Here is a 27,224-nt window from a genome sequence, read left to right as displayed (position 1 = left end):
TGATGCAGAATAACTGATGGTGGGATGGAAAAAGTGTGACAAGTGGGCTTTTTTTTGCTCTCACACACACACACACACACACACACACACACACACACACACACACACACACACTCACACACACAGAGGTGCACAGCTGCAGAGCCAGCAGGTGTTTTCCAAGCAATATCTTTCATTCTGCCCTATTTTTTCCCTCAATCGAAACACTTAATCACCAACTCTTTGAACCGAAATAGTGGAGCCGCCTCACCTGCACAGAAATGTGAGTCTGGGCAGCGCAGTCACAATAAGGCAGGGAAAACCAAATGCATCAAAAGTTTATTTTATTCATAATTCAAATAAATACATGTTGCATATCATACAGTATAATTAATGTTTATTAATTTGAATATTACTGGACTACAGGTCACATTCTGGCACAATACAGATACGTAGTAAATTTAATAAAGTATTAAATACAACTGACTGGGTGTATGGGTTAAAGTTTCTTAGGTCAACATACATTTATAATGCTGTTAAGCTACCATTCATGTCTTTTATTCTGCAGCATGTTAAGATTATTAAAGTCCTTTAGCAAAAAGCAAAGAAACCACAGTTGACAAAAACTGAGACATATAGACTGTTAAATATGTTTCCAATGTAGCTAATGTATTAAGTATTTAGAAAATGTCTAATAAACATTCAATATTAAAGTCAATGTACAGATACAAGTGCCTGGAAAAACCCAAAGGCACTTTTTTTTAATCAGTTATAACTGCAGTATGTACAGGAAGCTCAAAAAACACCATAAATCTCCCAACTAACTAACTATTCACATCTACATCTTCCTCAAATGCTTCCAGCTAAATTAAATGATCAGAGGCTAACAGGCGGAGAGGTTGTCAGCTGTGTGACCTGTGTGTCTGCAGGAAGCTTGACAATACAAGAGTCACTTGGCGCCCTGTTGCCCCCGTTTTCCGCGGAAATGTGCCCCAGCCGAGGGTCCGAGTCAATCTCATATCGGTAGTGATAACTCTCCAGAACATCCCGACACGCGTCTCTCATTTCAACGATCCACTTCTTCATACCGTTGCGATTCAGGTAGAGCACGAAGAGGAAGACCATGCCCACGAAGCCCAGCACCAGCCCGAGGAAGACGTAGGACGTCTGCAGGGTGAGGTCCGCCACCTCTGCTCGGACTGGATCGACGCATCCGACGCCGTGGACGGCGAGCCCTCGCAGCTGGGTGTCTCGCAGCCCTCTCGGCGAGGCGCAACGTACGGCGTCCGCGTCCACCCGAGCTCTCGATTCATTCAGCCAGGCCACAAAATGGCTGATCTCGCAGGAGCAGGTGTACGGGTTGTCCCCGAGGAGGATCCGGATGCTCCCGAGCCTCTCCAGCTCTCGCAGGGCGTCGGCCCCGAATGTCGTGAAGACGTTGCGTGTGAGGTCCAAGAGTTCCAGGCGGCTCGCACCAGAGAAGGTTCCACTGTAGACAGCCGCCAGAGAGTTGTTGGCGAGGAAGAGCTGCTGCAGGTTGGGAAGGTGGGAGAACATCCCAGGGGGCAGCAGGGCGAGGTGGTTCCCGGAGAGGTCGAGGCGCAGGAGCCCCCCGAGACCGCCCCAGCGCAGAGCCGTGGCGAGGTCCGTCAGGGCGCTGAAGTTGTGCAGCGAGCGGCTCAGGTTGAGCTCCCGAAGGGGACCGCCGGGTATGCCGAGAGCTTCGGGGTGAATGAGGGCCAGCCGGTTCTCGCTGAGGTCCAGGGAGCGCAGGTCGACGAGGGCGGAGAAGCTGTGGGACGCCAGCTCTGCGATCCTGTGGACACGACGAACACTGTAACATCTGTCCTGAGACATTTAGTAGTATTCCCATGCTTGGACACAACTCACTGTACTGTCAGAGTAAACAAATACAAAAACACATTCAGAGAAACAAACATTATTTGGGGTATTTATTAGATAGACATGAAGAACGTTTGTCATAGTATCCAAATATGGCTCAATATACATAAATGAAAAAAAACACATTGACATTCTCACCTATTATTGCTTAAAATGATGTTGGTGACATTCTCCATCTCTGTAAAGGACTCGGGTCCAATCTGATTTATGTTATTTCCCGTGATGATGACAGTCTTGGAATATCCCGGAATACCTTGTGGCACTGCGAGCAGATCCTCAGAAACACATTGTACTGTGCGAGTGACAGCGAAACACTCACAGCCAAAAGGACACTCCAAGCACTGGTGATGTGCACAGAGAAGGATTCCCAAAAACACCCGGACAGCAAAAACCCACATCTCAAAATTATACTCAATTAAGCAAACAGATTCAACCGAAAGATGAAAGAAAGAAAAAACGTCGCTCCATGCGTGTAACCAAGTCTAAACACAGCTTTTCTTTCTTACTAACTAATCTAGTGCTGCAGAGAGAGAGAGAGCTCCAGCGTCAACCCCTCCCCATCGGCTGCTCTCTGGAAATAAAGGTTCCCGTAAATTGATGGTAGTTCAGATCACGCAGACCTCGCTGGGGGGGAAAAGTTGCGTGGTTCCCTTAAAGGTACAGAGGACGGTTGGGCATCCACATGTGAGGTTACATACCAAAATATCACACTGATAAGAGATATACAATGATTAATAATACTCTGATGGGTACATAGCATCAAAAACAAATGAGTGAAATACATAATGCATCATGTCATGTCGTATTGTTCATAGTTAGAGCTCCAGTAACGTTCCAACTATACTATTCACAGTTACAATGCATTCAAATTGTCTGGAGAAAAGCAATTAATCCACTTAAGTTAAATAAAACACTTCACATGTTTGTGTTAATACACCAGAGGAAAGAAGATTGAACGAAGGAGGGCTTTTTTTCTGCTTTTTTTTCAGCGCAATACCGCTTTTCACCTGTGTGTGTCCTTCCTCGTACATCTTTGGCAGCAGCTCATATCTCTGAGACAGATAATTGATGAATACTTTCAGCATTTAGATTTCTTGCTCTATTCGGTAGTGATTCATAACGGGAATGTGCATGAGCCAGTGAGAAAACACATTCGTCACTGCTATTCTTGGAAAGAGTACGTCTCTGGATTCAACCGTAATAATTCTGAATAAGAAAAAACGCAAAAACAGAAACAACTGCGTCAGAAAACTGACGGTGCATTTTGAAGATACTGGAGCTTATTCACCAACTAAATTAACATTTTGAACTGTTAGAACACAAAGTAAGGTTGTTCCCTTACACCACTAACACACAATAAAGTCCTTCATTTGTAACGTTTTGTACAAGTAAACGTCCCGTCAATACATATCACCATCAATCAATGAACATATATCGTACAACCAAAGTCTATGAGTCATCCCCGCCGGACTTCTCACTCCACTACTGGAGGTTGAATGTCAGGATGAACGTGCCGAAGACTCCGCAGAGCATGAAGAAGGGGAGCCAGGTCTTGAGGAACGCGGCCCAGCTGAAGGATACAGAGAGGGCAACATGTTACGAGGAATCACCAACACTTGCAAGTGTGTCTGTGTGTGTGTGTGTGTAGGGCAGAGAGGGCAAAAACACCCTCTCTTGTGTGTTTTGGACAGACGAGGACAGGCGAGGTGCGTCGTGAGTATCACATGGTTCACTCTCTTTACTCCCCGAGGCCCACGGCTCCTCTCTCTCTCTGCCCCTGAACGCACCCCCAGTCTGTCCTACTGCCCTTCTCCGCCGGTGAGGTGACCTTCAGAGGTCACACAGAGGGGGGAGCGCCGCTTGTCAGTGATGAATTACACAACCTCCCCACCCTCTCCCCCCTGTTTAAAAGACTGCTGTCCCCCGGGAGTGTATGTGCGGAGCCAGCACAAGCGCCGGCGTCTCAATGTAGGTCACAGAAGAATGAGGAGGGCTTCTCTGAGCCACATGTTGAAGCTCACGATCATCCAGCGGCGGCGCAGAGTAAAACGACGTGCGTACACATTAGGGATGAAGAAACTTCAGGTGCGTTCGCGTGATTCTATGACTGCTTCTTGTCTGTATATACACCTGTTGTTGCTGTCTTCCCACAATAAAATGCCCCCATCCAAAGAGGGCGTGTAGGGATAGAGGCCGTCTGTTGTTGCAGAGGGTACACATTGTGCACATGGTAAAGCACTTTAAGGCAAATTTGTGATGTGCAATATAAAAAGTACTTAATTTGACCAATCGCAGGCTGCTTCTTTTCATATTTACAAGCGTCCTTGACCAAGACATTACACCACAAGTGTCTGTAAAATGACTAATATAGTGATAATGTGATGATCACTAAATATGATCAATGTTATTACAGTATTAGTTGGTTCTTAGCTTACGACCCAATGTTGCAGTGCATACCAATTAAAAATCAGATGTATTAGCCTATGAACACGACGCTAACCTGGACGTGTGGCTGTTTCCATGTGTGAACAGTTCCTCGTGGTGTTGCAAATACTTACTTCACATGTTTTCCGTGAAGGAGAGACAGCGCACACAGGTTCCCCATGTTCCAAGAGGTGCTGTTGTCGTAGCGCATGAGGTTGAGGGCCATGGCGACGTGGGAATGGCAGTTGTCTACGCACAGATTGTGCTTCAACAAAACGGAAAAAAACGTAGTTCTTACAATGCGACTAATAATGTGGAAAATAGGTGTGTCGGAAACCTTAAATATCGTCTTACCGGCCTACATTTGTACTCTTCAGAGGCGTCATGCACTGCTTTGTCCCATGTGGCGGCACCGTTGCCACAGACTTTGTCCACATCAAGCTTCCAATACCTGCGATGTTCGTGAACAACCAATGCGATCGCTTACATGTGGGATTAGGTGTAAACTACAATTATTGCACAATACATGGCCTAATACTTACTTTGTTGGTCTACCAAAGCCCATGTTGTCTTCCTGAGAAGAAAAAAAAGACACATTTTGAATTACTCAATACATCTGTGCCTAAGGTTATTGTGGAATTCAGCTGCAACTCCCATTCATTAACAATTCAGCAGCTTTGCTCTGCACATCAGCATGACATCTCAGATTAAAAGGTTCACTTCGATCTCATAATAGCTGCTATACCAGAAGAAATGACCGGTTGTTAGCTGATGGTTGCATATCATTTGAGTGTTATAAAAAAAATACTCACAGATACAAAGTATGACCCTGCAAAATCTCGTATGACTCCAGAAGAGGTGCATATACCCATGTGACCGATGAAGGGGAGCACCCACCTGCAGGATGCAGCCAACAGATACGACACATTGATGCCTTCAAGATACATGCATTGAATCACACACACGAGTAAATGCATTGCGGTCATTTACTAAAAGGGAATAACGTTAGATTCAACTAGCGGCTAACATAAACCTGCTTTGACGTTAGCAAAAACAACAACAACGCGCTGTGACGTCGCGTGCTCATCGAGCAGGAACAACAACAACAACACGCGTTGGCTTCTTACGATAAAATCGGAATCGGTGTCCAGACGATGCAGTACGGGTAGCGGCTGTTTTTCTGGTCGCTTTTTCCGTGGTAGTTCATGATGATCTCGGTCTCGTCCACCTCCGCCATCACTGCCTTGACTGACAGGAGAAAAGGCAGTGACGCAGAGCCGGCGCCAGGCGGCGCGGAAGCGGCAGCGCAACGTCTGAACGTCCGCAAACGGAAAACCACTATCGGTCCGTGAACGCAACACCGTTCATTTGTGCGTACGCAGTATTTGTTTACCATTTGATCCGGTTTAAAAAGTACAGCGAGGTTCCAGTCGTCAAAGTTATACCAAAAACAACAATATTATAGTGTTATATAAGTTTTTTTTATATGCCCTGATTATAAGGCGTTTTGATGTGTGATTATTCAGAAAGAGACGTGTCTGAACTGCGCCATGGACAAGACCAATCCGGTATTACTCCAAGGAACACAGTGTAAATGGCTACTTTATGACGTTGAATAGGCTCATGTGTTATTAAGAATCTGCATTATTGTGAGACGTTTCAAACATCTGCAAACAGCTTGTGTTTCAGCCTTATTTGGCTCCCTAACTCAGCCAGCCATGAGCTTCATCACTAAGCTGGGTCACCTCATTACCTCTCAGTATGTGGGCCAGAAGATGCCCTCCTAACTACTCATGCATGTGATGTACTGTCCTCATATTTGTTGCTCAATAGTCAGCAAAAAGCAGGGAGCAGCGCAGACATTGATAAATGAGCAGCAGTATGTGTACAGTATATCATCACAGCCTAGTTAGTAATGCGTCAGAGCCGCTCGGTTGTGTAACTGAGAAAAAAACGAGAATACCGACAAGATGTTCAATAATTTTATTCTTTACTTTGTTTGCAACAAAAGTTATCGTAGGATTTCCTCAAAGAAAAAGAGAATATCTCAAATTAATAAACAAGGTAAAACACATGGAAGCCAAGTGTTGCATGTGGTTGAGGACCTTTTTCTTCATGTTGACCCTCTTTTGGAGCAAAGAAGACTGTTCTCTGAGCAACAGATGGGATGGCTCTGTGTCCTTTTTTTTTTGCTCACCACTATAGCGAGAGAAGCCTCATGCAAGCAGGACTCCACACCTGACTGCAGCAGAGGACTATTGCAGGAGCCACACATCAAATAGTTAGCCCTCTGTTGCCACGTCCCAAAAAATACAATTTGCCGAACAACATTTGCAATTAATGGGACTTGAATTATAACAAAACAATGTGTTATCAAGGTTTTTTTTGGTGTGTTTTTTAATTATTTTTTTTACAAATCTCTCTTCAGATAACTTGTTGATCTTGTCAACAATCTAGTGTAGTAAAACCTTTTCACTAAAAGGAGTACAGAATGGCAAAAAAGTATGTTTCAATGAAACAAAGAAAGCCGACATTAATCCTTGGCCATAGAAATGACAACCTTTGGCAGAAGAAACCACTTGGTTTTTTTTCTGACATATAAACTAAATAGGACTTATAAATACACTGAAGCGACAATTCATTCGAGGCTTCCTGCGATCAAAACTCTGAAACATAAACACTGAAAACAGGACCAAGTCGAACTCGGGATGAACGACTCGGGTGTGCAGCCTTGCTGATAAGAGCGGACACTAAGACTCGAAGCTCCAACCGCGGAGCTGACAGGAGATGCAACAGAGCACCGTCTTCTAGTCTGTGATTGGACCCTCAGTGGAGGATCCTGCGACTGTGCGGCCACGCGGACCTGAAAATAGGTCGTCTGAGTGCAGGCGTGTTGTGTGTCTCTCCAACGTAAAACCTGAGGAGGGAACAAGTGCCGAACTCCTCCTTCGTGAGAAACCGGGGAGTGACGTGGAAGGTGCTCTCCTCAAAAGGTGCCCTAACCCCCCTCCCATGTGGAGGGAGACACTGAGGTTGGTGCTCCATGAATTCCTCTCCCCAAGGTGGTCTCCACCGGTCCTCTCTTTGGACAGGGGAGGGCGATGCATAGTGCAGAGATGTGACATGATGTTCACTCAATGTTTCTGTCAGATTCGGGGGTGGGGTGGTGGGGGCAAGGGTGGGGGAATAAAGATTCAAACTGGAGCTGAGGGATTGGCGTCCTTTCCTACGTCCCATTCGCGAGAATGGCGGACCGTCTGCTTAGCTCGGCCGACACTGCACTTGTCCCTCCGAGCCGTCTTCGTCGTCGGAGCCGTCGGGGCCGACGCCTCGCAGGCCCGTGATGCGGTAGCCCATGTTGAGCAGCATGACCTCCAAGGGATCGGCGTTCATACGCCGCTGGTTAGCCTGAGCGGCGCTCTCCATGTCCTCCACCACTCGCCCGTTCTCAGTCTCCGTCTGTGTTACGGGACAAAGGGTCATTTCAAGAAAAGGGATACAGAATCAGCGGTTATGGTGGAAGGATGTTTTAAAGAACCCCGTGTGATATTAGAATTATGTAATGAAATCATGACGCACACTGTGCCCCAGCTGTGACTAAAATGTATTTGTAAATACGTTTCAGTTGCTCACCTCCGGTCTAGGGTTCCACAATCGAACCACGGGGTCAATGCCACTCGTGGCCAGGAAGCAGTAGTTGGGGTGGGGCTGCAGGCAGTTGACTATGGACTCATCCCCCTGCAGGATCCTCACCAGATTGGTGGTCTCCTTTTCCCAGATGAAGAAGGAGCCGTCGTCTGAGCCGCTGACAATGTACTGGCCCTTGCTGTGTTGAGAAAGGAAAACCACACAGGCATCACCTGCCATGTCCGCGTGACATGTCGTAATAAATCACCACAGACCACATTCACGACTGGAAGCTACTTTTCACTTTTCAAGTTTTTTGCTCTACTTACTCTCCTCCTGTAGCTTTACCGAGCCCGGTCTTTCGCTACAGAGCTCGTGGCTGCCCCCTAGCGAGGCCTCAGCAGACTGCCAGTGAGATCTACTGACCTTCCGAAGAAGTTGGCCTCTTTGATATCAGTGGTGGTGTTGCAATGACCACAGTATCTGTGCTTGTAGTCAAAGCTGCGCTCTCTCAGCACCAACTCGTCTTCAGGGATGGACTCCTTCCGATTGAAGGAGTGGAATCGGATGGAGCTGTTGGCCTTCTTATCTTCTGCTGGTGAGGGCGTGAAAATATGCAATTAGTCATATTTACAAATGAACAAAAGCTTTTCTTTTCACTTCCATACATGCACATAGATACACATATACAGCACAGAAACAAACATAATTTCACTATTTTGAAAATAAAAGAAATGACACAGTGGCAGTGTAGTTTGTGTGTTCATTGCAAGATCAAACTGTTTAACACTTAAGAGCTACTGAACCAGTTCACTTTTTTCTACCTGTTTCTGTCTTGGTGAAGAGAGCAGCCTTGATATCTTTATCCAAGGAATCACAAGCGCTGCTTTGCGCCTGCTCTGGGAACTTTCCTTTGAAATCATCGAGACACTCGAGCGCTTCAGACACATACTTCAGCTCAAACAGACACCGTGCCAGCCTGAAATGAGCCTTCAGGTGACCGGGGTTTAGAGTCAGGGCCTTCAGGCAGTCCCTCAGGGCGTCATAATGGTCACCGTCCCTGCGTATCATACACGTACACAAACGCTTGATGACTGCTTTTAATAACAGCGTTCAGAGGACGATCATCTCTGAGTAGGGACACAAAGAGGCTTACCACTTGCGCTTCATGTATGCTGCTGCCCGGTTCCCGTACAGCATGGCGTTGCCGCTGGCCTGATGAATGCCTAAACTGTACAGCTGGATAGCATGCGTCCACTGCTGCCTTGCAAATGCATCATTAGCTTGTTGCTTTATCTTCTCCAAGTGAACAGGGAGCTCGGTAGAACTAAAACAAAGAGAGCAGCGGAAACGTAAATCAAGCGTGCGCGCACTCAGAGCTTTAAACAACTAATGAGGGTCAAAGAAACCATCACTGACGAAGTGACCGGACAAACCTGGAACGCATCTTGCTTCCGGCAATTCGAATCCGGCTGGTTGGCAAGAAAATTCCGTTTGAGACGCCGTTGGTCGTCTTTCCGTTCTGCACGTCTCCTGGGAAGCCAAAGATTCAGAAACCACAAATACATCTCGAGATACGGTACTTTGTCTATCTTTATGAAGGCACCATCCAAGATCTGTTGTTAATAAATAACGCACAGACCTACCTGTTGATGACTGGCACTTTTTGGGAAGTAAGAAGGTGTATGGCTTCTGTTTAAACGTCAAGTCAAACAGATACACCTAGAAGAACCATACAGAGAAAGCAAATGTTTGAACGCTGAAACGTAAATAATCAACTCCTCTCACCATTCCTTGTTCGCGCTAAGAAGCATCACCTGTTCACCCCCCATGTTAACTAGTAGCTCAGTGCCATCGGGGCTGAAGGTGACATAGGTGGCCACCAGAACCCTCAGGCGATTATTGTAGTCTGGGAGTTTCACTGGCAGGTGTCCTGGAGCATTAAAGCATTAACAGAACGTAATGATATTCAACCACATCCTGCACAGTCACTTTCAAACTGAACATTTCCTCATGTCATCACCATATATTTAGAATACAGACGCACCCGTTACATTCATTTGATACCAGATAATTAAACCGTATGTGTACCTGCGACATAATACTGCCCAGCTCCGTCTGGGATGGGCTTCTGCTTGTCACAGAATGTGTGCACGGCTGCTGATGTGCTCTGATTTACAGATTTTCTGGGTAACAGAAGAAAAAAAATTTAGTTAAATCCAGTTGTGTGTATGTCAAAACCTGGAATTGGACACATTTGAGTTTACCATTATTATTACCACAGCGTGACATCATAAACTTGACCAACCTGTAGTTGTTAATCATCCTGATGTCATAAAGGCGAACAAAAGGCCCGTTGGCTCCCACTGCCATGTAGTTGTTGTCTCGCGGGTTCACCGCGAGACACTTGGCCTCAACCAGCTGACCACAGAACTCCGTCAGGTCGATCAGCACCTCGGAGCGCTTACTGCTCTCCCTCAAGTCATATTGTCTGCGGTAAACAAGGAGAAAGTAAACACACTACCTGGAGCAAAGCATAGGCGCGGGATATCTTTTTGACTTTGTGAAACATAATGGAGGGATTCATTCATTCATTCGAACCTGATGATGCCATCCTCCGCAGCACTCCAGAAGGTGTTGGGCCACATGGGTGCTGTGGCAATGCGTTTCACTCTGTTCGTATGATCAGAAAACATATGGATGGTTTCCTTCGCCGTCAGGTCGTGCACATGGACCTTTGTGTCGGCCGCACCCGTTATCAGAATTCGGTCCCCTGAGTGAGGGAGGAACTGCACAGGCAAACAAAAAAAATCACCAGAATGAATTGAAACATGTTTCACAATGGCTTCTCTTTCAAGCACATAGTGATCAGATTATTGCCAGTAACCACAAATTCAAGATTAACCAGCGATATTCCCATTCCTATGCCATGTATCATAATCTGATTAACAGCTTTAAACGTGACCTCCACATTATCTGACACTGTAACATTTCCCCTCCAGTATTTTACCTTCTGGTATGAAGCAACAGTGGTAAACAAACCCCTGTTGAGACTTGTGTGTGGAAACTAAAGTAAAACATGTCTTGAAGAGCTTTCAATCAATCAACAAGCCACTCACTGAACGGCCAACAGTGCCACCTAATGTACAGGAATGGCATTAGTATCATAGAGACAGTTTATAAATGACTAAAGACAGAGTAAGGTGAAGCTGAGCAATGTGTCTTACCAGCAGATAATCTTTGCTCATGACTTCTAGTTGCATATACATTGCACTTTGACTAGATTATCTATATGTCTGGAAATGTAGCCACTGTACATTATTTCAGCCAACTTTCCCTCTTGCCATTCAATGCAGCCATCTTTCAATCAGCCCCCCTCTTACCTTCACAGAGAATATATTTGCTGCATGCCCCGTGTGCATAGTTGTAAGCTTTGTGTGTTTGAATGGATCCCAGATGATGGCATGTTGATCGTCTGAGCCCGAGGCCAGTAAACTGAAGACAAAAGAATCACCAGGGCAAGTCAAGCTACATTTAAAGAGGCTCTTTACAACTAATGTTATTTAAAATAGCATACTGTGAAACATGTTAAGGCCTCACTGTATACACCTGTAAACTGTGGGCCGAGACTTTAGGTCTAATATACCAGGAATTGTATGAGCTGAATCCATTGCTGACTATTTTTTCTTCTCACTTATTTTGTTAATTTAAATAAAATGCCTCTGTGAGCATTGACGGTGTCATGTGCGAGGCAATAATTAACTGCATGAAGAGCAACTATCCCGACAGTAAGCGAGACATCGTGGTCTGGCTGAATAGCATACTCATTTTGTTCAGACATACAATTCAGCCTTAATAAGCTCTCACGGTATATACAGTGTGTACACAGTGTGTACCTAATGCTTTATACATATGTAATAGACTATACACTATAGGTATATCATGTTGTGGAGCAGCCAGTGATCCGGGATAGTTGGAGACTGTAATTGTAGACTTACTCTCCTCGTTCGTTCCATTCCAAACAGTTCACACAGCCAGTATGGCCCTGTGGGGACAGACGGTAGAAACCGTGAGTGACGATAATGCACAGAAATATGGCTCTCTCTCTCACTTTTTTTCAACTCTTGCCCTCTTAATGCGCGCGCGCACACACACACACACACACACACACACACACACACACACACACACACACACACACACAGAGAGACCTGAAGCTCAGCCTCCAGGCCAAGTCTTTTGATGAAAGGGTCAGTCACATGATAGGACCTTTGGAAGCCTGACGCTCTCTTGTCCTGAAGAGTCAAAGTCTCCATCAGACGTTTTGTACATGATCAACACAACATGTCAACAATCATTTTGGTTTGAGGAGTCTTTTCAGGTGAGCCTGCAGCCACTATCGCTCCTTTATTAATGTGAGAAACAGATAACGTTTTAGCTCGCTGGCAGGTTGATGCATTTGTTTACTCACTCTGATCTGCCGGTGCAGGATATCTCTGGTGATGTTGACAGTAGTCATGGCCTCACCACAAAACATAAAGAAGGGTCTGGATGATCCAGGTGGGTCAGAGCTCAAATGACATTGACTCTTTCTCCCCCGAGAATAATCTGTAAAAAAAAAAAGAAAAAAAAATTCAGACAGGACGAGGACGTTTTCCCACAAGGCAGCGAGTTTACGTTACATTGACGTCAGTTAAAGAGCAGATGTATACGGACAAGATGCTGAGCAATCTGACTTATACACTCATTGTGTGTTATTTAAATACAGTTTGTCGTGTAGCTAGAGCTGGACGACAGACGCACACAGCGGGGGGGTTTCTCCCGTCAACAAACACCTACAAGGCGAGTTGTTGAGCGGACTAGCACACGTTAGCTCTGCATCTCTGTCGGGATTACGATTGGCCGATTGTTCTCTCGAAACACGGACACGTTTGTACCGTGAAGCCGCAGGTAGCTGCCCCCGGGTCGTTAGCTCCTCTGCCAGCGGCCTCAGAGACCCGTCGTGGACCAAGTAGCAGCCGTTAGCCGATATTTTTCTCGCTAGCTAAACAAAACGTCCACTTCACGTGACGTTTAAGAGGTTTAAGTGTAACCCGCGAGCATTAAATCCACCTCACCGCTCTCCTTGAACTGGACAGGCTCCTGTCAAAGAAGTCCATTTAACCGACTTGATAAATCACACTCTCTGTGAGTTTGTTGACACGGTTCTCGCTGAAACCTCCTCTGACATGAACACAATCCTCATCGCGCACCACGCAACTTTGTGACGTGAGCTAAAACAGGTCGATCATTTCCGGTCCACGTTTATTTCAGAATAAAAGCCCCCTACAAACTCGCTAAGGCATACATAAAACATGTAAAACAGCAAAGAAAATCAATGAACCGAAGCAGTAAAAACTACACGGTCTAAAAAGGGTTTCGTATGATAACACATTACCTTAACTTTTGAAAAAAAAAATAGTAAAAGCAAGTATGCACCTTGATCCAATTTTGAGTAATGTAAATATACTATTTATATATGTTTATATATATATATATATATATATATATATATATATATATATATATATATATATATATATATATATATATATATACATCATTTAGTGCATTGAAAATGAACAGTGTTGTGTCAGAAAATGATTTGCCACTTTATAAGCTCCAGACTTGATGGATAAATAATATATTTACATTTTAGCAGAGCTTGGGGGGATTAAAGATTAAGGTGAATATTGAACACAAGAGAGAAGTAATATTTATCATCACTCCGATTTCTTTATCACAGCCGATGTCAGCTCTCTTCAACTATTTTTTTCTCTCTCAATAAAAGCCAGGTCCCTAACACATAACACATGTTCTCAAGCCTTTCAACATCAATGAAGCAACCATCTTGGCCTTCCTGCATTGGCTATTTTACATTTAACGTGTCCTACATTAGGGAAGATGTGGTATTCAGAGAATCAGCTGACAAAAGTACAGAAAGTCCTGTAAAAAAGTGTGTTCTCACACTAATCGTGAGGCTTTACAACACAGTTGTGTTAATTATACATTAGGGAGCATATATTTTGCACGCATATGACATTCTTGGTTAATTGTTGTGCATAGCATATTATTATACCAAGAAAAGACCGAATTAAACACATGCTGCAAGTTGTTGCAACAAATATATGTTAAAAGTGTCTCAAATGGCATCCTCAATGTCCCAACCTATAAACAAAAAACAAATGTCAGCATTTGTGTATATTCGTTGTCATCCAAAGTGTCTAAACTATCAGTGTGTCGGTAGAATTTCTTTAACCATGTTTATGTGGTAAACATATGTTTATGATAAATAGGAAATGTGTATTTCCGGAGTGTCTTATGTTGGCTATTACTATTGTATTGTTGTATTACACACATGGCGTTTGCGCAATATATATCATGTATGTAACCACAGCATTTACCACAATATCAATTTCTACGTTTGACCTCTTGAAAGTCTTATTTTCTAGGTCCTTCCAGCCAACGCGACACATCTTTGTTAGGTTCGCTCGTTTTGTGTGTCTGCAGTAGTTTGTTAGTTCTAAGGCAGAACAACCTAGTCATCTCTTTAGCTGCACGAGCAAAACATTTCAAGAAGAGTCTCGCAAACCCTCGTGTGGGCTGTATCCTGCAAATGTAACCCGAGCGCAGTCAGTCACCTTGCAAGGCAGGAAACCCACAAACGGTTTCTCAGACAACATAAAGCGTCACTTTCCAACGGGCGGTCCCGTGACACAAAACAAGCGACCGTTGTGTCTTCGTGTGTTCCGTTGGCTCGCGGAGGAACAACAGGAGCGGATGGTTCAGATTCAGCTCCGGTTTCCAGCTTTAAACCGAGATTTGTTGCCGCAGTCTGTGTTTACGTGAAAACTAAAGGTGAAGTAACGTTTAACTCTGCGCGTACAGACAAGTTGGCTTCAGTAATGTCCGCAGAGCTTAGTCACGTTAACATTCACCGGAGTAACGATGAGTTAGCGGCTAGCTTGTTGGACGGAAACGGGTAGGTCGTGAATTAGCTCGCTAAAATGGGTAACGGTGCAAGACAGTTAAATCTAGCTAATGTTGTGTCGAAGAAAACGTGTAAAAGTTGTCTTTTTTAAACAGCGCAGTCTTATGCAGTTATGTATCACATATTTAGCTTGTAACCTCTTATTTAATGTAATTTAGCAATTAGTTACGATTAGCTAGCTGATAGCTCGTCATTTTCTTGTTAAGTTAATGTTAGCTAGCTAGTTAGCGTCAGTTAAGAGGATTTATCTCAAACGACTTGTCGGCATCAGCCTAGATTTACTTTCCTCACATAATGTACAACTTCCGGTCGCCTCTCGGGGATATACATCTTTATGTAACAGATTGTGTAACGCGAAGACATGTGCTCATGTTGTTATTTGTGTTGCTACTCGGATAACACACACACGAGGTTGTTATGGGGCAGATGGGTTTGATAGGTGAGCAGATCAGTCAACGGCTAACAGCTGTTGTATCCAATGCTATGGACGTTTACTTCATAATCTCAACAGTGTCAGGTTCTTCACAAAGTCCCAGTTAGTTACTTGCTTCTGTCTTTGTTTTCTCAGCTAACTGAATCTTAAGAAGAGGTGGTCAGAGATTGTCTTATCGAGAAAAGTAAACTCTACTTGCCTACATCAAGATATTCCAAGAGTGCGGCTCATGATACGTTTGTCAAGTTGATTCATGTACTGTAAAACTAAACAACCATCTTGTCAATGAATTTGTTCTGTATTTTAATATATGTATTTCCTCATATCAATCAGGTGACCGGGTCTTGTATGGAATGACAACCTCACACAGATGTATTGAATCAAAACCAGCTGGTAAGTTGACACTGCAGTCAAAATGTAAACTGTATGTCATTTCACAACGTGTTGATTTACATCTCCGTTGCCATTGTCTTGTTTTGCAAATCCACTTTAGCTCGGTTTGCTGACATGGAGTGGCAGACACCAGCTGTGTCAGAAAAGTTTCAAAGCCGCTTTGGCCGCCGGCCTGGAACAGCGGACAGCAGGGACACTGGTCTTGGCACCTCAGCATCTAACAGCACAGAAGGTGATCACTTTAACTTGTTCTTCCCCTTCCCCAGCATGTGTTATGTAACGTTGTTTTGGAGACTGTGTCATTGGAGGACCAGTTTGTACTCGTTACAGTCAGAGGTGGGTGCATTTATGCACTTTTTTCAGGATAAGCATGCTGCAAATTGGTTGTTTATCATTTAACTTCTGTACCTTCTTTTAATTTGTTGTTAGCTTGAAAGTTAAAAACATTGATATAATATGTAGTGGCCCACAGACTCGACCACAACCTCTTATTTGTGCTGAAGCTAAAAAGACTCTTCAAGTTTGTCTTGGTGTTTCTTGGACTATTTAAAGAGTGAGGAACATGTTGATGGTCCACTGTGGGTGCTCTGGAGATTTGTAGAGGTAGATTAAAGTCCCAGACAAAAATCCCCCCACGTCTCTGCTGCAATACTCTGGCTTTATAGTTAATTGAGAGGTTGGGATGACAGGACTGGACAGCTTTATGGAAACTGGACCTTGCCTTTGGTATGAAATGTGACGTTGAGTCAACAAAGTTAAAAAAAAAAAAAAACACATATATATATATATATATATATATATATATATATATATATATATATATATATATATATATATATATATTTATTGATTTTAAATTAGAATGTCCCTTAAGAGAAAATGTTAAATATCACTGGAGATGGGGCATACCTGTGTTTGCACTATAATAAGTGGAAAAAATAACACACAGTATCGGAGAGGTTCCATGTCACAGCTGGCCACCTGGGCTGGATGGTGCCTGGTGCAACAGGAATCACAAAAAAATAATGGGCTGAAAAAACATCAGGAGTATATCAACACTGTAGGGTGTGGACTTCACAAATCTGGTATTCACGCTGCCAGTTGGAAACTATTCATAACAACTCCTCAACTAGTCACTGGTTTCTCTATATCAAGTTACATCTATGTGGAATGGCAATGAAACCTTTTAACTGTCTTTTGCCAATTAGTAAACATTGTGATGGATCTTTTATTGGTATGGTTAAAATCTCCTAGGTGTCTGTAGTCCACAATCTGAACACTTGTGAAACAACAAAGGTGGTGTGTGTGTGTGTGTGTGTGTGTGTGTGTGTGTGTGTGTGTGTGTGTGTGTGTGGGTGTGTGTGGGTGTGTGTGGGTGTGTGTGGGTGTGTGTGGGTGTGGGTGTGTGTGTGTGTGTGGGTGTGTGTGGGTGTGTGTGTGTGTGTGGGTGTGTGTGGGGTCCATTACTTTATTTTTCTAATGAGTCGATTGTATGCACACGCCTAAATATATTTATTTATGTTTTGTGCATCCCTGGTCATTGAGGTGAATAAAAAGATCTCTGCAGACCTCCAGTAACTAGATGCAAACATCACAAAGGCTTCATCAACACTAATACGTTTTCTTTTAAAACCAGTTTCTAAAGGATTTCCTTCCTTACTAGCACGATTTGAAAACGAATATCACATGACTACTCAAGTACACTGGACATGCAGGTGCTGGTGTAAACAGTAAGTAGTATTACAGTACTCCTTAAATAATACAATGTCAGGCTTGATACTTAAGAACTTCCTCTATATACGGTACTCAAATGAAAACATGTAGTGGGTAGAAAAAAGGATGTTTTGTTTTTTAAACTTAGTTACGAGGCTGCAAGTCTTGCTCTTGCTTTCTCAAATGCTAATTTACAAATCCAATTTTACTAGATTATGGCTCAATAGTGTGTCAACACACTTCTCTCACTGATTTCCTCTCTGTTTTGTTATGATCCCACACTCGGAGCTCTGCCGGTGTCTCTCACACTGGAGAGCATTTCTGCTTTTGTTTGTTTTCAGTTTCTTTGTGAATTTTACAATAGTTGTGCAGAACAAAATAAACATTTATGAGAAAAGGGAAAGTCATCCGTTTAGTGTATTTACCCTCCTCAAAAACGCAAACCATGACTTCAAATGTCCGATCTGTAGGGCTGATAGTGACTCTGGACATGCTGCGCTCTAATTGCTGCAATAACAGCTTGCTTCTTCCTCATGTCAGCAGTAGTAGAATTATAAATGCAGAATTCAACTGCACATAAGCTGCTCGTATGCCCAACAAGATAAGCAGTGCCTGTAATCCCTTATCCACATTGAATATACCACTAGATTCGATCAGCAAGGAAGGTTGTTTTTTTAATTTGTTTGGTGGCGTAATGAATCAGAGAAGGACCCGTCATGACTGCTGAGACCAGTTCAAGTAGCAAAAATCGGCAGCAGTTTCCAACTCCTTCGTTTTAGGTGCTGTAGCACTCTGGAGTACTGTCCAGAATCAAGGCCTAAGAGTAGAAAAAGATATGCTCTTTAAAATGGAAACTTAGCAGCGTGGATGTAGCTTAAACCTGCAAAGGGCAGGTGGAGAAAACTGCTTGTAATGTCAGTAGACTCGGATCTTTTACATTTCCCAAATAACTGAATATGCTTAATCCGGAAGAGTCCAGTGTTATCTTACAAGTCTTGAGCACACTGTTCATTGAGCTTAGTTCTGTCTGCTGATCACAGACAGATTTGGCAACTCATTTCAGTCAACTCAAATACGGTGGATTGGGTCGATTTTAAAGGCCTGGAGCTAAGCAAGATTGAGGCATCATCCAAGCAAATCGTGGGCCGGATCTTTACTATATTCTTAATATCTATCGGTTGTTATGTTTTCCATCCAACCCGGCACATGTTTATGTTTTGTGTTCTTTGGATACATTTTATTTATAGCTGTTTTCTTCATTTGAGCTTTTGATTTTTTTTTTTTTTTAATGAATGCAACTCTTCAGACCTCCCTTGTTTTACTGTTGCGCCTGCTGCTGGTGCTTGTTCAGCTTTGTCCTGACACTTGAACAGACAGCCGTGCCTAGCAACATGACAATTAACCCCAAATTTAGCCACAATAAAGACCTGTTGTAGATAATGAAGTACATTGCATACTTGGGACTTACATTAAACGGCTTTAGAAAGCCAGATGTTAGGTTGTTTTTGTATAAATAAGAAGGATCTTTTTTTTAAATTATTTTAGTGGCAAGGTCTTTACAGTTGCAGGTAAATGTCCTAATGGCAAGAATGTCTGTTCAGCAAATGTTCTCCTTTCCAAATAGTTTAGACTTGTTCTAGCCAGTCATGATGAATCAGTGGAGCCTGGAGGCTTTTTTAAATTCTATATGTGAAGTCTTAGCTTTTGTTAAAACTTGATGCTTTCATAATATTCTTACCTCTTTATTTTCTTCTGTGATTTGTGAAAAGTTTCTAGTTTATTGAAGATGTTGTTTGGGCAGGAAAAACGTATCGTATTTAGTTATTGACTTTGTGTGTGTGGGGGTGTGTGTATGTGATGTTACAGTGGGAGGAGGCAAGGTGCTTAAATAAGCGGCACCCACAGATCACTCTGTAACATGAGAGGTGGGCTATAAATACTCCTAACCTTTCCTGTGTATGCCTGTTTGTGTGTTTGCTCAGAACCTGGTACAGGCTGGTTTGGCTGTTCTTGGACAATACCGTTTTGGGCACAGGGCCGGCCTGCTGAGCCGCTGTCAGTCTTGTCTTTATTGCGATCGATTTGGTACTGTCCAGAAATGCACAGGACGGACTTTGGATTTGATTTCAAGCGCTCTTCAGCTGAGCTCACCTCAGTTCAGCTGTAGAAAACATGCCACTGCTAATAGCACGTTTGTTGCGTCCGAGTGAATGTCAGGTTTCCATACTTCAACAGGTCTCTCAGGTTTGTAATGCTGTTTTTAAAAATCAGAGTTATGTAACTTTGAATTGTGTTGGGGCTTGTGGAGATATCTGTAGGTTGTTAGTGGTGATGTTGGCTGTGCTTCTAAAGTTGATCTCTCTCTCAGGTTTCCAAATGAAGACGGTTAACATTGTTGTGCCTGCTTAACGGTGTGGATTGGCTGCATACTCAGAAATCTAAGGGAGCTTCTCTTTGTATGTTGTTGAAAAAGTGAAGAAAAATGTTATTGTAAGAGTAGAGAGTGGGTTACAATGGTTTCACATGTATACTCGGGCATGGCTAAGACAAGCTTTTCAATGCTATACAACATATGTTTTAGTTAATCATGTAATACAGAGCTTGTATTCTGCGCATTAGTTTAAGTCTATTATAAGCCTATTCCCTGGGTTGAGTCAGTCGGAGCCAGTTAATTCTTTCAGTGGTGACACCTCATCATCAAAGTAGGCCACCCATAAACCTGCTGCATCTACTTTACATCACTGACTGAAAATAGAGGAAATTGCCCGCCAGTAGTGTTCTAGATATTCTGCTCTGATTTAACAAGATCTATCCGTGTATTGAAAAGTGAGGGATTATGTCTGGATTCATATCCAATGACTCTTTCTTCTTTTTAAGATTTCTGCAGTTCCAGCAGCAGCCCCCCTTTCCAGCCCATCCGCAGTCAGATCCCCATACCCACTGCACATGTCATGCCATCCACGGCCGGAGCCCCGGCCTCTAAGCCTCAGTCATCAGTTCAGGAGGACTGTCCGTCCTCTGCGGGTCACAGGTCTTCCTCTGGCTCCAGAACCACAAGCGGCTCCACTTCGAAGTCTTCTTCTCTCTCCAAATCGGCATCTTCGCCCAACCTGGATGCTCAGGACGGCGTGGGAGGTGAGCATGTGGGGCCGAAGCCAGACTGCCTGAACCGTTACCGCAGCCTCGTGAATGGGCTGGACCACACTCTTTTCCCCTCGGATTACACGCGGATGGATGAGTGCCAGAGGTTTGACACTCCTGTCGTGGAGCCGACGCTAAATCAGTCAGCCCTGTTGGGTGGGTTATGCCCTGATGTCAGACTCCGATTACAGGCGACCGGGATTAGAGACACCCCAGACTGTGTGTCTGAGGCCTACAGAGGAAGCATGGAGCACAGCTTTAAGGTTCTGCCTGAAGCTAGGACTGGGGTTCCCGGCACAGCCGAAACCTCTAATCAGAGGAGCAGTCAGCACGGTGCGGCCGGATCCGCTGGAGTTTACGCAAACCCTCTCAGCCTGCAGACACAGGCTCTGCTGAGGGAGCATGCCGGCTCCAAGGGATATGAGCCATTGCGGCAGGACAGATGTGGTGAACTGTCCAGCTGGCAGCAACAACAGCAACAAAAGCAGCAACTGGAAAGTTTACGCATGAAAGTGGAACAAATGCAGGTAAGCATTAGCGGTAAAGAAACACAAACTAGGGGATGTAAAGGGTTTTCTTTTTTATTTGTTTCATAACTTTTCCTGCTCTTTTTGTAGCATGGTATCGAGTGTAGAGTTTGGTGTCACTTTTTCCTCACAATACTGCTGCTGGGTGGCAAAACAAACTTGTTATCCTTTGAGGAAAACACCTTGATAATGTAAAGGCCGTTGGAGTCGACATGTGGGGCAGTCGATTGTTTGTGGACATAAATATAGTTTCATGACGCATGTTGGTCAGCATTGGAAAAATAACGTTACATTCATACTGACAGCTTGTCTTGCTTTATGGCAGGATTTGTCTAGTCAATAAACAAAAGCAAACTCTCCATGACAAAGGATTTTTCTGTTTTTGTCAGGTTAATTTTACATGATAAATTACATAAATCCTTTACTTCATCAACACTCGACAGCTTGTCCTTTGCAGTTTGTAAAAAGCTCTTGTCATGGTAAATTAGTTTTACACAACAGCGCTTTACCATTTCAGCAGTGTTGCCCCACAACATGCTGACTGAGCACCACTCTGGAGTGACTTCCTCGTTCTGTGTGTGCCAACACATTCACGTTATCACTTTCACACACTTTAATACAACTTTTTACACATTGAATATTCTGCCTTATCTCAGTATTCCCATAAATTAGACTTCTTGCAAAAGGAAGTTATGCTTTCAGTATGTGTTGGAGGAAAGCCTTTATACAGTATTTTAGGTAGAATTATCTTATTAAAAATGTAATGGTCCCTGTAAACGTATGCACATTAATAAATCTTTGCGGGGTTTTTCCACACGTTGCAGCTCTGACCGTCACATGCTGTTTGTCTTTTTGTGACAGCTTATGAATGCTGGAGTGGGCCCACAGTACCCATCTCTGTACTCGACGCCCGTTCACTCAGATTCTGACAAATGGGATGCCCTGGTAAAAGCCAGTGAGAGTATGCTAAAGGAGAAGGAGCTCATCATTGACAGGCAAGTGTTTTGAGATTGTTTTACTGCTCATGTGGGGACATTCTGGGACCATTTTATAATCCTAAACTTTGATTTGATACTGTGAAATTGCACAATTTGAGTTTGTTTAAATATGTTTGTGCCCTAAAGCCAGAGCATATCCAGTAATTGTTTTTCTGCAATGTTGATGGCTTTGTTGATTTTCTCGTGTTGACTGGTTGGACCTGGTCCTGATGCAGACAAAAGCAGCATATGACCCAGTTGGAGCAGCGTCTGAGGGAAAGCGAGCTGCAAGTCCATGGAGCCCTCATGGGTCGAGGATCTTCTTACGGGGATATGTGTATGCTTAGGCTGCAGGTTAGTGACGGCATGCACTAGCTCCCACAAACAAACCTGAGAAACCCTCCCGGTGTCTCTCAAAGTATTTACCCTCAAGAGCCATAGTAACCGAACTATTGCACTCTGGTGTTACAGGAGGCCCAGAGGGAAAACGCCTTCCTGAGGGCGCAGTTTACCGAGCGTACCGACTGTGTTGTTCTGGAGAAAGTGGAGGCGGAGCGCAGACTGGGGACAGTCGAGGCAGAGACACGCCGACTAACGGACAGCCTGAAGGAAACCTGTGAGAGACACGCGGAGGAGATGAAGAAACAGGAAGAGAGGGTTTGTGCTCGCCTAACAGACCTTCCTAACACACTGTGTTGCAAGCAAGCGAAACACAGTTACATTAAGTAAATGAATGTAATTGAAGCGTTTTAAATGGTAATATCAGTGCCTCTATTTTACGGATTTTGTTTTTATTTTGTCTCTGTACTTTGTTATTGTTGGAATTGAAGAAAAGCTGTTAAAATTCTGTTGAATATCCAACAAACACATGATATTATAGGACAAACATAAAAAAACAGTGAAGGAAACTTCACTCCCCACATGATCTGAGATGCTAAATGATAAAATCACTTTTAAGCTCAATACACAAAGGCTTCCCTCAGGCCAACATGGGACTGTTTCTAGAAACAGTTTCTCACATGTTCTCCCCTTGAGTTATAAAACACCTATTACTTGTTCCTTTTTGTGCATATTATCCCGCTTACCGCTTTTACCTCTTTGTGCAGATCCGCAGTCGAGACAAACACATTAACAACCTGAAGAAGAAGTGTCAGAAAGAGACAGAGCTAAAGAGAGAGAACCAGCAGCGCATTGAGACTCTGGAGCGCTATCTGGCTGACCTGCCCACCTTGGAGGATTACCAGAGTCAGAACAAGCAGGTCAGGACATCTCTGCTTAAGTTTCATCCAGTGTTACTGTACCGAGGCGTGTCGACCATTAAACCTGGACATGCGTTTGTGTTGGTCAGCTCGTCGAGGCTGAACAGCAGGCAGCTGAGCTACAAGAGCGGGTACGAGAATTGGAGGTCTGTCTCGAGACGACGCACTCACAACTACGAGAAAAAGACACGCAGCTGGAAGATCAGAAACGCAGGGAGAGGGACCTGCTGACCACCATAACCGAGTACGCTACGATCACACAGTCCAACAACAACGTACCGTCCTCTCAGTGGGCATGTTGATCAAAACGATGATAATAATGATGTGTTTTTTTGATGTCTTCATCAGTATGCAGCAGCGGGTACAGCAGGGCCTTGAGGATGGAGCCAGACTTCCTTCCCTGGATATGGAGAAGCTCAGAGGAGAGAACAATGCTTTGAGAGAGGAGCAGCAGAGACTGAAAAAGGTCTGTTACTTGGAGCCGATCACACATCCATTGTTGTTGGCGTAGACGTGCGTTGGGCTCAAAAGCGAGAGTGACGACGTCGCGGTGCGCAAACTATTTCTTCGCGCCGCAGCGACAGTGTGGTCAGATGAAAATAGTTCCACTGGGTGAATCTGACGCACACATGTCAGGCGACAAGGAACAACAATTGCACCTGCCAGATATATTTCTTCCATAGAAGTCGTTTTAGTACAGGGCTACCCAGAGCTCGGAGGTCAAAAGCTCAGCTAAGCTGACTCGGACACTTGAGCAGTTAGCTGCACACGTTTCCATGATGCTAAGGTCCCAACCTCTCAGTCCTACAGAACAGGCCTTGGAAAGAGTCATTGATTTATTTGTATATTTCAAAAAAAATCAAAAGAGTATTAGTTGACGATTGTGTTAAAGCTCAGTTCTTCTCTTCGCAGGTCATTGAGAAGCAGCACAGAATGATGGAACAGCTCGGCACCCAGATCCAGGTGTGCATCTCTTCACGATGAGTCTAAATGACTTGTGTGGTTCCTGTTCAGTGTATAGTCTCCATAATCGAACCTTTCGTGATGTCTTTTCATTGCCTGTGCCTGCAGGCGTTGGAGGAGCAGATATCCCAGGAAGAGAGCACCTCTCAGGCTCTCAGAGAAGATGTGTTGGCCAAAGAGCAGAATGTGTTGGAGGTCCACACGGCCATGAAGGAGGTGAGACAATAAAAACAACGCTCCCGTGTCTCAGTGTGGTATGCAGAGAGTCCTCAACGATGCCGTTTTCAAAAACCATCTGACACTTTCCCCGGATAAATGTTGATCTGGGTTGCTGCGTTTCAGCTGACTGTCCAGAACCAGGATCTAATGGAGCAGAATCTGACCCTGCATGAGCAAATGAGTGACCAGGAGCGGAGCGGCACTCACCAGGCGTCCTCGGCCATGCAGCCGGAAGGGACCCGTCTCACGCAGAGCCTCCACGTAGAGATTGTGTCCTGCCTCAGTGACCTGCGGTCCCTGTGCAGCATTCTGACCCAGAGAGCTCAGGGACAGGATCCCAACCTCTCCCTGCTGCTTGGTCTCACATGTAAGACTGCTTTCCTTCTTTTTATATCAGTGTTGTGAAATATTTAATCTTACAACTTGAATCATGATGTGAGTCGTGTTTTTTTGTTTTCCTCCAGCGCCTCCACCCGTGGCAGGGCAGGGCGAGGACTGGATGAGTCCAGAGGTGCTGCAGAAGAAGCTGGTCGAAGCTCAGCAACTCCGTCGGGATGTCGAGGAACTACGCAATGTAATACTGGACCGGTACGCGCAGGACATGGGAGAAAACTGCATTACCCAGTAACCTCGCCAACCGGGTGAAGCATCTGAAACGGGGCTTGTCTTTCATGACTGGTTACTGAAAGTCAGAAAGAGGACTCAATTAAAACGTTCTTAAAATGAGGACAGAGGAAAGCCCAAATGGTTTCGCTTCTACTTCTCTCGACTGACTCGATGCTGATTTTCCAGCCTGCCTGTAGCTCAGCACCCTCCCACCCCCCACCCCCCCGGTGAGTTCATCTATTTCAGTCCAAGGGCTAACGGAAAATAACTTACCTCTAATACTTGATCCTTAAGCGTCGTGCGTGTGTTCTTTTTTGTTTGTTTTTTAAATCAATGATGATATGAATACTGTCAGTAACCAAACAGTCTTATTATAAGTTAGTTCCACTCTCGTGGAAAACCATTTGTGTACTGGTCCCGACAAATATAATTTATTTAAGTCTGAATTTCCTTCTCGAGGGGGGAATTATCCAAGAAGTGGTTGACAATCAACTGAAACTTTTTTCTTTTTTTTTACCTGTGCTTTTACCTGAATTCACAAGTAAATGTTACTAACATGCCATCATTTAAGATGGCGAACACAGTAACATAAGACTCTGCAGTGCGGTATAAGACTTGATACTGAAGGGTTTAATACCAAAATCGGCTTCTCACACCAACGGGCCTACAACAGTTTACTTACCAAAGAAACTCTGGTCGTGAATGTTTGTGAATGCTTCTATCTGCTGCAGGCCTTGTTCTTAATGAATACCAACATGTGCCTTTCTGACACGTTTGCAACCACAATGCTAATTCATGTTCGACGAACCACAAAGGGCTGCAGCGGACTCTTCCAATATGACCTTTTCTCTCAGCGCATTAACCAGTGGGATAGTCGATACATTCCCTGACTCTGAATGTAGCAGATACCTTTTAGGGCCACGGCAAAGAGTTTTTGTGGAGGCCCTCGACACTGTTTTTTTTTTTTTTTGTGTGTGTGTGTGTGTTCCTGGCAGATAAACAAAGCGAGTTCAAACTCTTCCGTCTTGGTGACTGTTTGCAGAATCTGCTCCACGTGGAGGAATAACGTCATAGTTTACTGTACATTTCAGGTTGATGATGGCTGACTCTGGCATTTGAGAGAGTGGTTATAACTGTTTGATGAATGTGTGTCTGAGAAACAGTATTAACCTTCAGTATTTATTTTGTATTGTTTGCATTGACAACTCTGTGAAAGCCTCCTGATGCGTTGCTTTAATGTGCTAAAATGTTTGAGGGGACTTGTGTAAAGGTCCCATGAAGTGTCTGTTTAGATTGTACCATTTTTATTTTTTCTTCCTGTGCTTTAATGTCTCATGTTAGACACCATGTTGGGCCTGATGAGTGTAAAGGTTGGCTTCAGTCATTAAAGGGAAAGAGGAGTGTGTTTTAATGTGATGCTGATGGGAGGGGTTGGCTGGTTCAGCCCCTAATCAGCAATCACATTGTACTGGATGGAGTTTTATGTTTTCCCCGAGTGGAGGATAAGCCATTTAAACAAAAAAAAAGTGACACTTTACAGGTGGAGAAAGGGATTTTAATATAAATATATGCAACGATAACCTTTTCAACACATTATACGGAGCACATCCAGGGAGAGACGAGCCATTTTTCATTTCATGGGACCTTCGAAAAACTTGAGTAGCACAAGATGTATCTTTGGAAAGTCGGGCTCCGCATGCCTTAACATCTCAAATGTTTTGCAAAAGGGAAAAATATGTTTATATTTTCATACTTTTGTCCTTGTTAGTATTTGCATATTTTAGAAATAAAGATTTTCAACATTTATTTTTTGTTTTGATTCAGATGTTTAAATACAGCTTTTTCCATTCCCCCCGTGCAGAAAGCCCAGAGTCGTGAAACGTATCTGATCTGAGACCAAGTGACGCGGAAATTCAGGCGTCTTTAGCGCCTGTACCGTGTGCGTTCCCCATGGGACAGAATATTTAATGTACAGTTTCAAGAGGGATCTAAAGCAAATGCTTTGCATTTAATGGATCCCTATAAAGTGGG

The 27,224-nt window shown here is 44.0% G+C and overlaps 4 protein-coding genes across 13 annotated transcripts; 1 reads left to right on the top strand and 3 right to left on the bottom strand.

Moving 5' to 3' along the window:
- Positions 1-368: 368 nt before the first annotated feature.
- On the bottom strand, positions 369-2,280 carry LOC137781744 (trophoblast glycoprotein-like). Its single transcript, XM_068570690.1, has 2 exons — positions 2,020-2,280; positions 369-1,795 (listed from the first exon to the last, which is right to left on the bottom strand). Exons 1-2 carry the CDS (start codon positions 2,277-2,279, stop codon positions 856-858), a joined length of 1,200 nt encoding a protein of 399 aa, XP_068426791.1. The 5' UTR covers position 2,280; the 3' UTR covers positions 369-855.
- A 1,041-nt stretch (positions 2,281-3,321) lies between these two features.
- Positions 3,322-5,582, bottom strand: LOC137781745 (transmembrane protein 222-like). Its single transcript, XM_068570691.1, has 6 exons — positions 5,433-5,582; positions 5,118-5,202; positions 4,848-4,879; positions 4,660-4,756; positions 4,440-4,570; positions 3,322-3,451 (listed from the first exon to the last, which is right to left on the bottom strand). The coding sequence occupies exons 1-6, from the start codon at positions 5,540-5,542 to the stop codon at positions 3,364-3,366; spliced, it is 543 nt and encodes a 180-aa protein (XP_068426792.1). The 5' UTR covers positions 5,543-5,582; the 3' UTR covers positions 3,322-3,363.
- A 702-nt stretch (positions 5,583-6,284) lies between these two features.
- Positions 6,285-13,194, bottom strand: wdtc1 (WD and tetratricopeptide repeats 1). 2 transcript variants are annotated; one of them, XM_068570632.1, is made up of 16 exons: positions 13,050-13,194; positions 12,404-12,540; positions 12,144-12,227; positions 11,931-11,977; positions 11,316-11,427; positions 10,534-10,721; positions 10,241-10,423; positions 10,024-10,118; positions 9,750-9,865; positions 9,579-9,654; positions 9,369-9,465; positions 9,089-9,259; positions 8,757-8,992; positions 8,359-8,527; positions 7,939-8,131; positions 6,285-7,764 (listed from the first exon to the last, which is right to left on the bottom strand). In XM_068570632.1, exons 2-16 carry the CDS (start codon positions 12,467-12,469, stop codon positions 7,567-7,569), a joined length of 2,031 nt encoding a protein of 676 aa, XP_068426733.1. In that variant the 5' UTR covers positions 12,470-12,540; positions 13,050-13,194; the 3' UTR covers positions 6,285-7,566. The 2 variants fall into 2 exon arrangements, with proteins under 2 accessions (XP_068426733.1, XP_068426734.1); XM_068570633.1 differs by having other exon boundaries at positions 8,359-8,524.
- A 1,504-nt stretch (positions 13,195-14,698) lies between these two features.
- Positions 14,699-26,999, top strand: cep85 (centrosomal protein 85). 9 transcript variants are annotated; one of them, XM_068569866.1, is made up of 15 exons: positions 14,699-14,829; positions 15,531-15,579; positions 15,729-15,788; positions 15,889-16,020; positions 20,379-21,169; positions 22,031-22,164; positions 22,383-22,500; positions 22,618-22,803; positions 23,253-23,405; positions 23,495-23,649; positions 23,754-23,871; positions 24,318-24,368; positions 24,477-24,584; positions 24,711-24,954; positions 25,052-26,999. In XM_068569866.1, the coding sequence occupies exons 3-15, from the start codon at positions 15,749-15,751 to the stop codon at positions 25,213-25,215; spliced, it is 2,394 nt and encodes a 797-aa protein (XP_068425967.1). In that variant the 5' UTR covers positions 14,699-14,829; positions 15,531-15,579; positions 15,729-15,748; the 3' UTR covers positions 25,216-26,999. The 9 variants fall into 9 exon arrangements, with proteins under 9 accessions (XP_068425967.1, XP_068425965.1, XP_068425963.1 ...); XM_068569864.1 differs by having other exon boundaries at positions 15,531-15,615; XM_068569862.1 differs by having other exon boundaries at positions 15,531-15,631.
- Positions 27,000-27,224: the final 225 nt, after the last annotated feature.

This window comes from Clinocottus analis, unplaced genomic scaffold (genome assembly GCF_023055335.1).
Source record: "Clinocottus analis isolate CAN_PGR_092001 unplaced genomic scaffold, fCliAna1.0.p SCAF_9, whole genome shotgun sequence".
Lineage (NCBI taxonomy): Eukaryota > Metazoa > Chordata > Actinopteri > Perciformes > Cottidae > Clinocottus > Clinocottus analis.
This window is presented reverse-complemented; position numbering and strand designations above follow the sequence as displayed.